At 44.6% G+C, this 16,524-nt stretch overlaps 1 protein-coding gene across 10 annotated transcripts in view; it reads right to left on the bottom strand.

Moving 5' to 3' along the window:
• The window catches only part of nav3 (neuron navigator 3), a 456,492-nt gene that overhangs the window by 144,755 nt on the left and 295,213 nt on the right, over positions 1-16,524 (bottom strand). For all 10 annotated transcript variants that reach the window (XM_071502610.1, XM_071502611.1, XM_071502609.1 and 7 more), the window contains 2 exons: positions 3,729-3,846; positions 818-870 (listed from right to left, as the gene is read on the bottom strand). In XM_071502610.1, the coding sequence (XP_071358711.1) occupies positions 818-870; positions 3,729-3,846 (171 nt within the window). The remainder of the gene's footprint in view (positions 1-817; positions 871-3,728; positions 3,847-16,524) is intronic.

The raw sequence follows: 16,524 nt of genomic DNA, 5'->3' as shown, positions 1-16,524 counted from the left end.
CTCACCTCCTTGCACTTATCAAACAGTCTTAGTTCTTAATACTTACACCAAGGTTTCTTACTGCACTGACGCTTTACTGATGTCCCTCACTTCTAAGTCACTTTAGATAAAAGTGTCTGCCAATCAAGTCAATGTAATGTAATGTAATGTAATGTAATGGAAAAGTTCTGCTACACAAATGTGTTCATCTGATAATACGACTGCTCTGGGCCTCAAAGTGTTAATTTAAGAGAAACCATGTGAGAAGCTGAGAGGGGAAATGAGTCTTTAGTAGAACTGCCAACAATTCACTGACATCTGAAATGTGACAAAGGAGAACACTGGTGAATTCTTTAACAATGCATTCTTCTTTTATAACCTTATCATGTGTTTTTTTTATGTCAAATCTTAATCTGAAAAGTAGCTCATTATGACAGCTGTCAAATAAATGCAGACGACTAAAAAGTAAAATATTTCTCTTTGACGTGCAGAGGAGTAGTGTATACAAGTGCCTCAAAACTGCACTGTTATCATGTTTTTTCAGTCACAGGTTCAATGTAATGAAGAGATGTGCTGTGGATGAGAGCTTCAACTGAACTAAAATGTGGTGTCATCTCTATATGATTACAGCTGCCCGCAATCCCTGCAGTCTTTTACAGTTTATTTTACCCAGTACAAAAAGTAAAACGACAAAATGTGAAACTTCCTCACAGCGTAGCAGCAGCGCAGTTAAAAGTCAGTGCTTCAGATAAATATTCCTCATAAACATAATTCGCTCTCATGCAACGTGGTTCAGTAGAGGATGGATGAGGCTGGAGATAAAAGTTGAAACACTCACCATTTGTGACTGGCTCCTTGGGCTGCCATTGATATCCTCCACCTTCTCATTCGCTGCGTGAGAAAGGAAATGAAGAAATTAGGATTTTTTCTGCCGTCCCATTCTGAACGTTAACATCCCGACGTCCAGCGACTTCTGAGTTCAGGTGCACAAATCCAGCAAGAAACCTCTGTCGAGGTTAACATAGGAGAGAGTGTGTATGTGTGTGTGTGAATGTGCGTGAGTGTGTGACTGTTTGTGTGTCTGTGTGTGAGTGTGTGTTGAGGTGCAGAGCAACGCAGGAGAGGTCTGGGAAGCAAAGCTGCCTAATTCGTCAGCTGCCGCCAGAGAATTACTGACAGGCCTGCTTGGCCTCATTGTCTGTTTGGGCGAGCAGGGAGGGTAAAGTTTCAGTCCAACAGGGAGAGAGAGAGAGAGAGAGAGAGAGAGAGAGAGAGAGAGAGAGAGAGAGAGTAAGAGAGAGAGATTGAGGAAGTTAGATGGAAAAAAAAATGAAGAGAAAGACAGCATCAGTGAGAAAGATAGATTATGAAATTGAGAGGAAAATGAGCTTGTGTGTGTGTGACAAACTGAGGGAGAGGGAGTCCCAGAAAGATAAAAGTTCAGAACAGTGATGTAGACACAAAGAAAGAGAAAGAGAAAGACAAAAGACAGTAGATGTAAGCAGAAGAAAAAGAATGTGTGAGAGAAATGTGTCTGAAAGTCGGAGGGTAATTGCATAACAGCCAAATTGGGCGAGTTACTGAAAATATGTAGTTACTTGTTTATTAAAGGTCCCATTTTGTATAAAATGGGATTGTCCATGTGTTTTTTGATTACAAAGCAGGTCGAGGTTCTATATAAATACTGTGAAAGTATCAAAGCCTCAGTCCACAGAGAAATGCACACAGCCTGTATTCAGAAACTGAGCCTTAAAACCAGAAGTCAGGACTTCTGGGACTGTCCACCTGGACCCACCATCCAACCTTGCAGGATTTGGTTTCTCTGAGTGTTTACCTGAAATCTGCTATATTTTTATTGAATCACTCAGAAAACTCAGCCAATCAGAAGAGAGATTCAGATCCTCTCTATATCTTCTGATGGAGATCAACACTTCAAATCAAACACTGTAATATGGGACCTTTAACACTTCAATTCCAGCTTTGATTTTAGACGTAGAGATTCTTCAACACTCAGACAAAGACAAAAAGACCACAAAGAAAACACTGGAAAAATGTAAAATATGGGCCCTCAATCGTATTGTTGAAAATGTAATTGCGTTGTAGTTCATCATGCTGTCAGCCTGTGGTCTGGAGGTATTTATTGACCATTAACATCTACCTCAACCCTAGTGACTGCACAGAGCAGTCCTCACGGTGAAGCCTTGGGGGCCACACACCCTCCAGAACTGAACGAAACCAGGTTTCGGCTGGAGTCATAAACCTCTAAACAGTTAGTCCATCAGGTCTGTTACTAACTCTGGAAAAATACTTTTTACAATTTGTCACCACTTTACAACACAACACATACAAGTGTACGCCTGCACATGGTGGCCCATACTTAATAGATACAAATGAACTGGCAGCACCTTCCAAATGAATAAGGTGTAATCAGGTCATAAAGCCTACTTGGTTAAGGATAAGTGTTAGTGTAGGGGAAAGCAGAGAAGTGACCAATCCATCCACCCCCACATCCCTCCCGGGTTTTACAGGCCAACAGAGTCATGCTACTTTTCCAACTTTTACTTTGCCAACTGTCTTACAGCAACGACAACAACAGGTCCCTAAACCTAAACAGAGGTCATTTTAGGTATTTGAGGAAAAAAAAAAAAAACACTAAAGCCCAAATTATACTTTCCACATCTGCGGCTCTCAGAGTCCACTTGGCATAAATTCTCATCATCTGCCCAGGGCTGTGAGGGTCCATATGGCCAATCTGTGTGCAGCCCAAAATTTATGACCTCACAGACTGTACATGTGAACTGTAAAAACAGATTCATATGCACATGCTGTTGGTTTTCTGGTTAGGGTCAGTACAGTAGCTAGCTCAGAGGATGTAGCATGAGTTCTAGGTGTACTTCCTTCTTTTGGCAGAAGCTATTTGCCCCTCCTCTGCCCCCCAACTGCTACACTAAGCTAACACATCCCTGACCAGTCTGTCCACAGGACAAACATCCATCCAGCAAAACTGAGACTGTAATGTGATTACTGCTCTACTCTTTGTTGGAAAAAGTAATCAGTAATATGTTAAATAAATAAAACACATGTGGGGTGAGAGAGACAAAGAGAGAGAGAGAGAGAGAGTGTCCTAGAAAAAGTTCAACTGTGAAGGAGTGAGAAAGAGAGGGAGACACCAGAGACGGCGAGATAAAGAAGAGTGACAGAGACATAAAAGGGGAGAGAAAGAAAGAAAGAGAGACAGACAGAAGTAAGGACTCTGTGGGCTGCAATGGGAGACTCAGGCCTCTGCACCCCGGAGTGTCAGAGTCATAGATGTCTGCTGCAGCGAGTCACCCAGCACCCAAAACAAGGGAGAGCTGCTGTGATTTGGCCCAAATATCACAGTGAGGCACAGCTTCCCTCCAACTCACCACAACAAAGAGCAAACAGCAGAGCGCCTGTGTGTGTGTGTGTGTGTGTGTGTGTGTGTGTGTGTGTGTGGGTGGTCGCTTCATCTACCAGACAGGATGAATTATACACACACGCAGTGTTTTAATACTGCTGATAACACATGGATTCATTTATCTGTGCATCGTTCATTATCTGTTTTAAATATTTACAGTTACATCTGATGTAAAACAATTTGCTGTTAGTTCTGTTAGTCAGTGACACAACACACTGACTAACAGGAGTCAGGATCTGTCCTGCTGATGGACCATCTCGAGACGAGTGTGTGTGTGTGTGTGTGTGTGTGTGTGTGTGTGGATACTGACCTATGATCTGGATGATCTGTGCCAGCAGGACTCCATCGGTGATGTCCTGGCTCAGGTCCTTGATGAGGCGCTGGCAGCCGGACTTGGCCAGGTAGTGATTGGCCCAGTCTGTGTAAATCTGCAATGAAAGCACAGGCACACTGTCAGTGTGTGTCTGAGAAACACAGACGTAGTGGAGTGTGTGTGTGTGTGTGTGTGTGTGTGTGTGTGTGATAAACACTGATTTAGTTTTTGGTCCATTCGCCCATTCGTTACACCACACTCCAATTATCACAGCATCCAGAGTTCACAGTATCTTTACAATCAAGTCACATAAATCCTGTTTCAGTCGAGGAACTTTTATGTGCGTTAAAAAGCACCACACCAACAATCTGCAGAGAAGTGGACACACCGTATGAAAGGTCAATGATCAGTAACTTAAGTGGTTTTTGAGTCACATGACAACATGACAACACAGTCCTTAGCTGACATGAAGGATAAGTCAAGATATTGTTTTATGATGCTTTCTTGTTACTTCTCATTTTCTATCCGACATAACTTTGTATCTGCTGACCAGTGCAACTCCACTGGCTCTGCATTAATGGAGGTGTTGCTGAGAAAGTTTGGCCAAACTCCTAAAAACTCCAGAAAGTGCACTTATTTAACAGCAATGACCAACATAAAGCACTTTACAGAAACCACCAGGAAACATAAAAACCAGGAGAAGTGAAACACACTGCAGACTGAACGGTGTGAAGAGGAGAAGCTGAAGGCTTCTGCAGTGCACCTTAACCTTTGACCCCTCCATGCTGCCTGAACCTACAGCTCCGCCTTCTCTGCCTTCTCTGCAGCGATGTGGTGGTTGTGCTGCCAGGGAGCGCCGTCCACACACTCAGGCTCCCTGCACATCTCCGCTACACAAACACAAACATTTCATCAAGCTGCGGCCGCTGGGATCTCCACTGTTTATGATCTTTCTCCACTGGATTTGTAAATGATCCCGGCAAACATTTTGAAAGATAGATGTTAATATGACGCCTCCACTGACACTGTGTGCAAACACTGAACAGCACCCAACTGAAAGACAATACACAATCTTCCAGGCCACTGCTGGACATTTAGTCCAAGTCTTTTTTTTTTTTTTTTACTTATAAGAAGTAGAAAGAAAATCGCTGCAAATTCCTTTGAAGAACTGAAACACAGATAAAAATAAACAGAAGAGAAAGTATTTGAGCTTAAAAGAACCTTTCGGTTCTTTATTATACATCATGTTCTGATGAAGACATTTGCTGCAACAGGTGGATTCACTTTCCCGTCAATGCTTCTCAAACCGGAAGAGCAACATGTTGCCTAATCTTCCGTATTGTCACCTAAACCTCTTAACAGCCGCTTTGTCTTTCATTAGAGCCCATAAGCCAACTGACGCTTTGTCCGCCGGGCGACAGACCGACCTTGACAGCTGCTGCCGCTTCAGCGGCCGAAAGATGTGAATCACATTTGGCCTCCGAGCTCTTGGCCCCACGACAGCACACACACACACTCAGGGTTTTTTGTAGTGTATAAAAAGGAGGATCGAAGAGGCTATCAAGGGAAGAGATACATCCTCCGTCCTAGAGAGCAGTTCTCTAACTTTACCCATGTCGCTCTTTCTAAGACTTCCAGCCACACCCTCTGACTGAGAACCAGACAGCACCTGAAGAACAGGAGCTAAGAAAGATCTCCAGTGCCTCCCACTGTGCGGAGGGTGCGTTTGATACAGATTCCTACAGACAGCCATGGAGGAACCTCTTTCTTCCTGCTATACCTGATTTGGGATTCTGGGACCGAAAAATAAAAAAAATCTATACCAGTGCATATAAAAGACACCGACTGCTGCACTGCTGCCTGAAAACTTTTTTTTTGTCTTTTCTGCATTAAAAAAAACAACAAAAAAACAATATAGGCCTGAGCAGCATGTAGCATGCAGACTGCTCAGAAATGTGAGAGGGTGGGGGGGTCCACCACTTAAAAGGGATCAAAAGTAGCTCAGATGTAAAGTTCAGATTAAAATGCTGATGTTTTTGATCTTGCGTCAGTCAAACTTTGTGACTGGACTCTAACATCTCAGTCTTCAGACTTTCTGCAGACGAACTTTCTGTAAGCAGAGAAGGCTTCTCACCGCCTCGGATGGTCGACATTTCCCAAGGAATTCCCTCATAAAACCCTCTCATGATGAAATAATCCCTTTTTCCCCTCGTTTACCTCACACACCACTCTCAATTAAAAGCCATTTCTCTCCCGCTTTTTTCTTTTTCTTGGAAGCGGGGCGTTTGCTCCTTTAAAGACGCCGCCTCTCAGAACTTTGTATCTGTTGTGGTTTGCTTCAGCGACTTTCTCCATGATGAGAAGTCGTAAAGAGCAAAACCCGAAAGAATGAGGGCCGTCATCGGGGAGAACGAAGCGCACGCACACAGATGAACACACAGACGGACAGACACGAAAACACGCGCACCGCAAACGCAGACCACATCCCATCAGGGGGCAAGTAAACAAACAGGAGAGCAGGAGGATGGAGGGGGAGAGAGAGTGTGTGAAACAGGGAATAAGTGTGTGTGTGTGTGTGTGTTCCCTGCTGACAACTACAGTCGCATCAGGCTGCAGCAAAGTCCACCAGGACTCGAACACAAGCTGCTGGACAGCTGAGTTAATCAGAGACTTGGGACGAAGAGGAGGAGGAGGAAGGTTTGATCTGTTACACTATTCAGCAGCTGCCCCCCCTCCCTCCCCTCCCCTCCCCTCCCCTCCCCTCCCCTCCCCTCCCCTCCCCAGCTGCCATACATCTCTCCTCCTCTACCCTGAGCAGAGAGAAAGGATTTATGCTTCTGCAGAGAAACTGTAGCAGACTCAACTTCCCTAACAGACAGGTTTCTGTCCAGATTCCTCTCAGACTGTATCTCAGGTTTCCACTGATACATGAACATTAGGAGTTGGTTCCTCAGCACAGGCCACAGGTGCGGCTGATTCTCCAGCCTCCTGTTTAAGGTGCTTAAAGGCACAGCATTGAAAATGCAGATCTAAACAGGTGTATGTAAACACACAGAGAGGCCTGTCAATCACTGCCTCAACACTGTGGAAAGAGGAAGTGGGGGTAGGAGGGTGGAGCGTGTGGATGGATTAATTTTGGGTGAATTTAAATCGCTCCTCTTACACGGAGATATACATTATCTATGCAGCCTGGAGGTCAAACTACAAAGTTGTTTCTGGCTTCATCTACTTCACTGTGCAGCAGCAGGTGAATGTTAAACTTCCACTGCAGATTTTTAAACTTATCCAGTCCCTGCTCACTTTGCCTCAGACAGTTGCAGGAACGCTCTCATTTTGATGAAACCCCCGTCTTTGTGACTGCTCGGAATAACAAGAGTATTTGTTTTGCTCCAACCTGTCCACTGTGGAACAGCCTGTACTCCAAGATTCAGTTTTAAACCAAAATATGTCGACTTTTGGAAGCAAAAGCCGTCATGTTCGCAAACACTTCTTTAGCACTTCCACAGGAACACAATAAAGTTTCCAGCCAAAGCCATCCTCTGGTTACTTTACTGCTGCATAAACTGTCCATGCGTAAACTCTGTCTATACTATTGATTCACGTTACAGAAATGAGAAAAAATGACCTGTCATCTACAGAAATCTGCCAAAACATATGAAACATGGAGGTAAAACAGCTGCAGGACAGGTCTGCCACCCACAGCACAAAACCTGAACGCATGGCTCAATAAAAAGCTGCTCCAGATCCAGGTCTGGACTCCTTCAGAACTCCTTTGTCAGTAGATCAGTTGGAAACATTGCAAATGAAAAAACAAACACAACAGGGCTCAGTTGAAGTCAGGAAAAGAACAGAGCAGACAAAAAAAGCAGCGGAGACTCAGAATAACAGCAGCAGAGAGAAAAAGGTGCAGCTTGAAGATCTGAGTGTGATGTCCTGGGTTCTGATCTGGGACCCCCCCCCCCCGTCTCCTCTCTTTCTGACATAGCACAAACATCAAAGCAGCATTTTTCGAGGAGCCTGTCTCCTGTCTCTGCGTGAGCGCCGACTCACTGATCCACTCACTTCATGACTTCCTCAGTGGCGCTCGGAGTTGAGCCTTGTCAGCCTCCTCCTGCACTCGTTAGCCTCTCCTCTCTGAATCCCAATCGCTTCGGGAGGCTGGAGCCGGCGCAGCGACAGAGGAGAAACATCAGCAACAACGCCACCTTCAGTGGTGCTGACTGAGACTACTGACATCATAGAGACACACACACACACACACACACACACACACACACACACACACACACACACATTCAATCTACAGATTCCCCAGCTACTCATACACAAGAAACACACATATTGAACCCCCCCTCCCCTCCCCTCCCTTTGCGCACCCTCCTTCCTCTTTCTTTCGGCAGCCAGCATCAATCAGCAGAAGTCCAGTCTCTCTGGTGATGTTATCCTTATTGATGGCACATGAAGTACCTCTCTCCTCTTTCTCCCTCCTCCTCCTTGCTTCCTGCTCTGCAGATCTGTCCCCTCAGCGTCACGGATCCCAAAAAAAGCCGCCAAACAAAAACAGCCAGCTCTCACCCCGGAGCAGATAAACTGCCTTCAACAGTCCTGATCACAATGCAGTGACTACAGCTACGCAGGTATTATTGGCAGAGCCTGCAGTGGAGCAGCACGGCCTCCAGGGGGAGCCAGGTAGAAGGAGAGAAGTGAGATGCTGGAGTGAGAGCAGATGGGGCAGAGAGGAACTTCAACTATGCAGGACTGACTGTATTATGAATGTGTTTCAGCTGAATGACTGTTAATGTATGGGCTCTTTAATCAGGGCATCATTCCAATGTTGTCTAATAAATAATGAGCCTGATTGCACTCAAGGGGGTTGAGCATCAGTTGGAGGACATTCAGCTATATCATGCTGTTTGAAACAGGCGAGCCAGGAGAGACGTCTCCTCTGTGCCTGCACTGGCTGGGAAACCTCCGCTTGGCACTGGTGCCAACCCCGCATTGGGTCCTAAATGTAATTAGACACAACATACAACCACATTAACTAAACGAGCGATGAGCCAATGCAATCGATAGAGTCTGTGATGTGATGGAGTTTCCTCCATGAGTCTCTGCATCTGTCTGTTTCTGGTCCATGATGAAGCAGGAGCGATGGAGGGATCATAAAAGCCATGATCGGATGGTGGTGTCACTGTCAGGTCAGTTATGGAGCATGATGGGAAAAAAAAGCGCCCATAGAAAGTCAGACTCAACAGGAAATCTGTACTGGCTGTGTTGTTTGAATATCAGATCTCACTACAAGAAGAGTGTCTCTGTGTGGCTGCAAAACTCTCATCAAAATAAAGTTAAGGACCCCCTTCAGACATGTTTAAAGGTCCTGTGTTGTAGAACATGAGACTCCATGTGTTTTTTTATTATAAATCAGGTCTAGGTTCTATATTAATACTTTTAAAGTATCAAAGCCTCAGTCCACAGAGAAATGCACACAGCCTGTATTCAGAAACTGAGCCTTAAAACCAGCCGTCAGGACTTCTGGAACTTTGTGATGTCACAACAAAGCAGTCATTGCTCTCAGCCATGCCCCAAGCCCCGCCCACCTGGACCCACCATCCAAGATTGCAGGATTTGGTTTCTGAGTGTTTACCTGAAATCTGCTATATTTTTATTTAATCACTCAGAAAACAGTCAGCCAATCAGAAGAGAGGCTCAGATCCTCTCTTCTGATTGGCTGGCTGACCTGTTGTTACTAGAGCTCCAGAGAGAAGCCTGAGAGAGGAGATGTAAAACTACACTGAGATGTTTTTTTCTTCTTAAAACCACAAAAATATCTTCTGATGGATATCAACACTTCAAATCAAACACAGGAAAAGTGTCAAATATGGGACCTTTAATACATATAAACATACACTGCTTTCAATAATAGTGAAAGAAAATTCAATTACCTTGTTAAAAATTCTTAAGATTACATTTAACCCTTGTCCTGCATTGAAAAATCTATGAATACTCATCTTTATGTTCTCAAGTTTAACTGCTGGAGACAAGAGGTCTCATACTTCACATCACGCTTGTGTAAGTTGCACATTGGCTTCTTAACTAGTTGTGATGTTAAAAAGATCTTCCTCTTAAAGTTAGATAAGAGCAAGAAGAGAGAAACTTTCCCCCTTCATCAGATCAATGTGAAAACTGCCTTCCAGTCTTCTGCACGTAGAAGATCAAACATCCAAACGAAGGAAAACACATTATTGAGTGGAGGGAGACTTGACATAATGAAGTTGAATTTGCGTGCCAGAAACTTGGCTAAATCAGTAATATTGAACAGCTCACATCCTTGTGTAACCTTGTAAACTGGCAACATGGAGCCAGTGGAGGAAAACTGTGGTTAATATAGTCACATTTCTGGCTCGATCAGACCGCACAGCTCTGAATTTAGTTGGACTTTTCTAAAAGTCAAACTGGTGCCACTGGACAGCTGTGCACTCAACAGCAAATTCTACAGGAAGCAAAAGAGTCAATCAGTTTTTCTGGGGTCATTAAGAGCTGAACGTCCTAATCCTGGAGATACGCTGCAGCCAGCATCTGCTGCTTTGGATATTTGTACTGAAGGGAGAGGTCCAAATGAAAGATAACCAGGAGATTTTTGACTAAATCCTCAGAGGCAGACCGACTCTTCCAGTGTTCAACTACATTATCAAAGCACCTGGAAGACATTTCTACTACGTAAACCTTTTTTGCTGACACATATCAATTCCCTATGCAACCATCATTATCTTGTCCTGGGAGCGGGATGGAGAGGCCTCCCTCAAACCCACCTAATCCAAAGGTAATAGCAGCAGGCAGCCTCCCAGCATGGCTTTATTCCAATCTCACAAACACCCAAGTGGGGAGTTTACGCCAGCAATATACAAATCAAAGGCTTGAAGTTTCCGTGTGGCCTGGCACAAGTGAGGCGGGATCAAAAATAATAACTTTATTTACATGACAGCGTCTTCCACAACAATTTTAAAGGGGCAGAAATGAAGTGAATCTGGAGGCTGTGAATGGGAGGAGCGGGGGGGGGGCACCTTTATAGCCACGCCAGCTGTCAATCAGAGGTGAGTCTGGTTGTGTTCGTTGAGAGGAGTCAAGGCTGAGGAAAGGTCTGTTCAGTTGTCTTTAGCGCAACGATCAAACAGCTTTACACGCAGCGATAAAACACTGAAGTCAAATGAAACCGCTGAGGGAAAAAATGGAAGGAAGAATGAATGTGATTAATCAGGTTTATGCATGTGTGACTACAGAGGGGAAAACATGTCAATTCACTCTCCAAGGATAAGCTCCTTTGACTCCACGGCCAAAGTCTTACTCAACATTTCCTGAGAGCTTATGAAGTTTGTTTTGCTTAATTTTTTCCAAGGAAAACTGATTAGGCAAACATGTTGCTTTCAAGGTCCTGCTTCATATTTACCCATCTGCATGCGTTTATGCTATTGATAGAAGAAGCTGCACATGTAGGTGCCTTGCTCACGGGCGCTTGAGAAGCTGCAGAGCATTTTTTTTTTTTTCAAGCTTCAAACCACCATCTTCTAACTTTCAGGCTGTTACTGACCAAATGACTTCACTACGCTCAGCACACAAGAAAGAGAAGCTCATGCTGCTAAAAAAAACAAAAAACAACGAAACATCGCTTTCTCATGCCACGATCTGCCAAGCCACTTTGTCGTTTCAGGGGAAATCCTGAGCAGAAAATGATATAATTGCACGGCTGGGAGAAAGTTTGGACACAAAATCCATGTTGGATGCGCTCGCTCGCGTCAGTCAGCGCTGATCTCTTGTAGCGCAAACAGGGAGCGAGGGCCAAAGAGAGGAGAGGGAGGAGATGGTAGGGTCAGAAAAAAAAAAAGAAAAGAAAAGGAATGACAGCTCAAAGACAGATGAGCACAAACACAATTTGGAGACAGACAGCAGCAGGCAGACGGGAGTAAAAGACAGAGGCATGAGGCTGTTGACCGGTTTGATAAACTGTCCGTGGTTACGAGCAACAGTTACAATCATCGGCCGAAGCAGCAGCTTTTCTTTTTTATCTATTTTCTTTTTGCCGAGAAAAATGCCAAAATATCCAGCACCATTCAGCTTGATAGAGCCTGAACATGAAGGCCACTATCCAACAGAAACACACACTCCCAGCAGCCTTGACCCCAGAGCAGGAGACGGAGGAGGAGTTTCACACCGCCTCTCCTCCTGCTGTACGGACAGGTCGCTCAGGTTCCACAGCTGTGAAACATAAAGGTTCAGAGGTGGTGCAAAAATAAATCCATCTTAATTCTGACGTTGTGTCATTAGAGAGTTATCAAAGATCTACAGCTTTCCAAAAAAGTCGAACTTGTGCTGACACACACACACACACACACACACACACACACACACACACACACACACACTAACATGCAAGGCTCGGGCCTGACCATCGGGAGAAATCTGGGATTCAGTGTGTCACAGACTGAGCTGCAGCCTCCTTATAGAAGTGTGTTCAGACAGAAAGCAAAGGAAACTTTTTGCTTGGCCTTATTTATGAGACTGTGACCTCTGTGAGTTCTCCGTTGTAGAGTCTGTAGTTTTATAACCTGTGGACAGATGTTAGCCGACTAATTTCTAAACTTGGGTGTGAAGTGAAATTTTTTGTTTGTTTGTTTGTTTGTTTTTGCCAGGATAATTTTTCTATTTTTTTTTCATCTGTGAAAACAAGCCCTGAGAGGCAAGTGACAAAAAATATTTTGGGGTGCAATCATTTTTCAACTTTTTTTTTCTTCTGCCTCTAAATAAACCTACAGCTTCTGTCTGCTGCAACTAAAACCCCAAAGAAGCAAGTTTGGTGTGTTTTACTTCATTTAACTGATGAAAGCTCATGTTAGCTTTGAATAAACTTTGGAACACATCTTTGCAGAAACGAGGACTGTGGACTGTCCTGTCTTTCACAGTGTTAGGCAGAAATGCCTACAGTGACCAGTAACTCATTCATCATACCTAAGTAAACATAGGTCAGTATTGTATTGAGGTAGCCTTGGAAACTTGAAGTCTGTCCCTTAATGAAACAACAACGTGTATGTACAACAACAAGAAAAGGAAGCACAATAGAAGACCATCATTTTCCATCTGTCGTGACAGTCGACTGCAACCCAGGAGTTATCCTAAAGATTTAAAGGTACAGTATGTCTTTTTACAGACTGTGTCTGTAAAAAGACAATTCTGCTTCAGTGATGTGGCGATTTCACCGGGGGCCTGGAAGTGACTGATGACTCCACTGTTACTCATGCAGCCCTTTTGTTAGCCTGATTACAGCTTAAAAATATTAATCATGAAGTGATATTTACATTGTGAAGGTCAGGGTTAAGCATGACTTACAGTCCCACATTTATGTTTATTTTGGGGGAATGAAGGAATTTGGCAGTGCGTTGTCCACGTCACGCTGGTGGTTTTAATCGTCCTGTGTTCTCTAAATGAAGCACTTTATATGTATTTTATGATATGTATAAACTTCAGCCATATAATGCACGTTTTTAAAATCATTTCATTTTATCACCGTTATTTAATGTTCTCCCGTCTACAGTATTTTTTATTACTAAGATAAAAATACTAGAAATGCCATAAATAAACTGAACCAAAGTGGTGTGTTCAAGCCATCATCTCTGCCCTTAAATTACAGGCATGTAGACGGCAACAGATGCTGAAATAGTCTCTCTCTCTCTCTCTCTCACAGACACACACACACACACACACGATGCATGCACACACAAGACTTTTGCACACACAGACACAAGCGGTATCTCACCTTCCCGTGGTGACCGCAGCGTGTGAGGCAGCGTCTGGCTCGCTGGCTCTGTGGCCTGTGACGCAGACGCTGCCACCGTCGTGTTGGCAAAGGACGCACACAAACACACACCGGCAGCCGCACACAAGCTCACAAACATTTTTATCTCTCTCCACACCTCTCACCTCTGTGCTTTACAAAAAAAATTTAAAAAATCTCTATCCAAAACAAAACAAAAAGCACTTATCATATCCCGTCCAGGTTGGCCCTGAGCAGTTGAGATAATGCATGAACGCGTGGCTGGGTCCAGCTATTAGACACAGCCAGCAGATATCTGTGTGGCATTCAGACGCACAGAGGAGAACCGTGTTAATTAGCTGTGTAGCTGCTAGCTCACATGATGAGTTGCCTCCTCAGACTCAGATCAGCGTGCATCACTCTGCATCACCTCACAGAGCTGCTGCGAGTCCTAATTGTGGGTCTGTGTTGAACAGCAGGCAAACTTTTCCTGCAGTGGATAGAGGCCTTAACTAGCGTCCCGGGGCTTCCGGCTGACACCCGTCTATTCCGAGACGCCGCAGGGCTCTGTAATCATTCCTTCAGCATCTCTGTAGGCTCCGCCCACTCCCAAACACACAAATAAATCAGGAAAGCCAAACAGGCTACTGTGTCATTAGCCACCCCTGCCGCAGTGAGAAGCTCTGCCAGAAATATACGGTTAGGGATACACACAAACAGCGGCGCGGCCCTGTCAAGTCCCCCCCCCCCCCGGGGGTTCAAATTGTTCTCCACGCTGATTCCAGCAAAAGCCCAAATCATGAGGACATGATGTGTGTTGGTGTGACTCAGAGCTGGCCCGTTCAGATTAGTCACACTTCCTCACAGCATCCTGCTGGTTTACTGTTCATTAAATCAAGATGAGTCAGCGGCTGAGTTTGACTTGTTGTGGTTGGTTGACAGGACCGACCGCGCTCCAGTTGGGCCCGATTTGGAAGCACTTTCACTCACAGCAACTGTTGCTTCTGCCAGTGTAAGCTGTGTCTCTCTCCGGACAGCCGTGCTGATGGAATGGCTTTTATTTGCAGTAGAACGGCCTTTTTATGAAATGCAAATGACACAGAGCACAGAGAGGGGATTGTTATCAGGCCTGTGCAGCTGGGAGGTCAAAAGGTTGTGGACTTTTGTGGACAAATATTCATATTTACAGCTTTAAGCTTATGGTAAACATGACGCTCTAAGCCTACAAAGCTATCAACAGCCCACCAACTGCTAAAATCTTGATCAGGTATCAGCCCCCCCCCCCACCCCCCACCCCCCCACCCCCCACCCCCCACCCCCCCACCCCCCACCCCCCACTTGGACAAGTCCGCCCTTTGTTGTTTGTGTACAAAGCCCATTTATAAGCGTATTTATATGCAGTACACAACACATGTCTGTTTGGTTTCAATCGGGACTGCCATCTGCTTGTTGAGAAACAAATTAATGTAGATTGTGAGATTAATGGCTTTTTGATTGGCCGCTGGCCAGACCGCCAGGAGCCCGGGCCGGCTTTTATTAACAAGGCCCTCGGAGGATGAGGACAGGACAGCGACACTGCACCCGGCCACTTAGCGGAGCGGTCAGACTGTTAAACGGCTGATTGTTTTGTGCACTGCTGCCTCTGAGAATATGAGCACAGTCTTTAGCTTCAATCATAATAATAATAATAATAATACATGATGGTGCCTGAATAGGAGAGAGCGGCATTTGTTTCGAGTGGCAGGGCGGATAGAAGTGAAATCAATCACTCTATCTCTAAACAGCTTCTTTCTTGCTCCACCAGTTACCTGCTGGAAACTGGTCTAGGTTTTTTCAGTTCGACCAGATATAACTGAGAAAAGGTGTAAAGACGGTTTCATGAACCCGTCTCAATTATAATGTTGATATTTTTGTAGGCTTGGCCATTTCTTCTGTACTAACATTGGCTATAATAACATTGCAACAAACATCCTAACAACAATGTCTTCACAATCAGGCAGGTTGAAAATGAGTAAAACTTTCAGCCAGATGATCAAAACCATACTGAATATGAGCAGAGTTCAGAGGAGTGATCAGGAAAACTATGCACAGCTGAGGTGAGTGCAGCAGGTAAATTTTTCTAAACTTTCCCCTTTGTTTTTTCTTCCAAAATGTCAGCAAAGCCTGATTTCAGCAAGTACAATGGTCACAGCTAGTGCACATGAAAATATTCACTTTTCAAACTGTCATAAACCTGAATTATCTTTCAACACAGGTAATCAGTTTGTTGTTATAAGAAAAAGTTTTCTTCGTACGCCCCAGGTCACTTCCTCTCCACACATCAGTCATCCACAGTCTCTCTCTCTCTGGAGTTCATCCCTGAGACGACAGGTTAGTTTCATTTTTGTCGAGTTCAGTTTGTCAAAGACAAAGCCAGTGGATATATTCAACAGCTGCAAATATGAGAAAGCTGTGGATATTAAATGTCAATAACTGCACATTTGCCAGATGTTAAAAGGGGAAGTAAAAATCTAATGGGGCAGTGCTTCTTAACCAAACCATCTTATTCTGCTTACACAGAAATCAAAATGATCAAACAAGTGAGTTGGTTTAAAGGTGAGAGGTGAAAAACGACATTCAGGACAGGATGAGGCAGAGACACAGACTCCACTCAGCTTCACCACTTGTTCATCCCGTCTGAATATTGTCTTCCACCCTGCCACCAGCAGAGGGCTCCACCCCACAAGCCCTCCGCCTCCTCATCCAGCATCCAGAGTCGACTGAATTTGCCTTTTGTGGAGCTGCTGGCTGTCGAGAAGCAGTCGGGGGTCGACACGAATGAACTTAATGAGTCATTCAAGGATCATCTGTGAATCATGGTTTGAGAGTGAAAGCCAGAACAGCCGACCACTTCAAACGCAGAGTGGCTTTGGCTCTTTGGTTAGTAATGAGCCATATTTCCCTGTGTTCTCTGCAGCCATAACCTAAAAACCAGATTCCCCTTGTCCAGACCTT

Source organism: Trachinotus anak, unplaced genomic scaffold, assembly GCF_046630095.1.
Source record: "Trachinotus anak isolate AG129_WGS33_773 ecotype Australia unplaced genomic scaffold, CSIRO_AGI_Tana_v1 ptg000018l, whole genome shotgun sequence".
Lineage (NCBI taxonomy): Eukaryota > Metazoa > Chordata > Actinopteri > Carangiformes > Carangidae > Trachinotus > Trachinotus anak.
The sequence above is the reverse complement of the archived record's forward strand: the minus strand, read 5'-3'. Positions and strand labels throughout refer to the sequence as shown.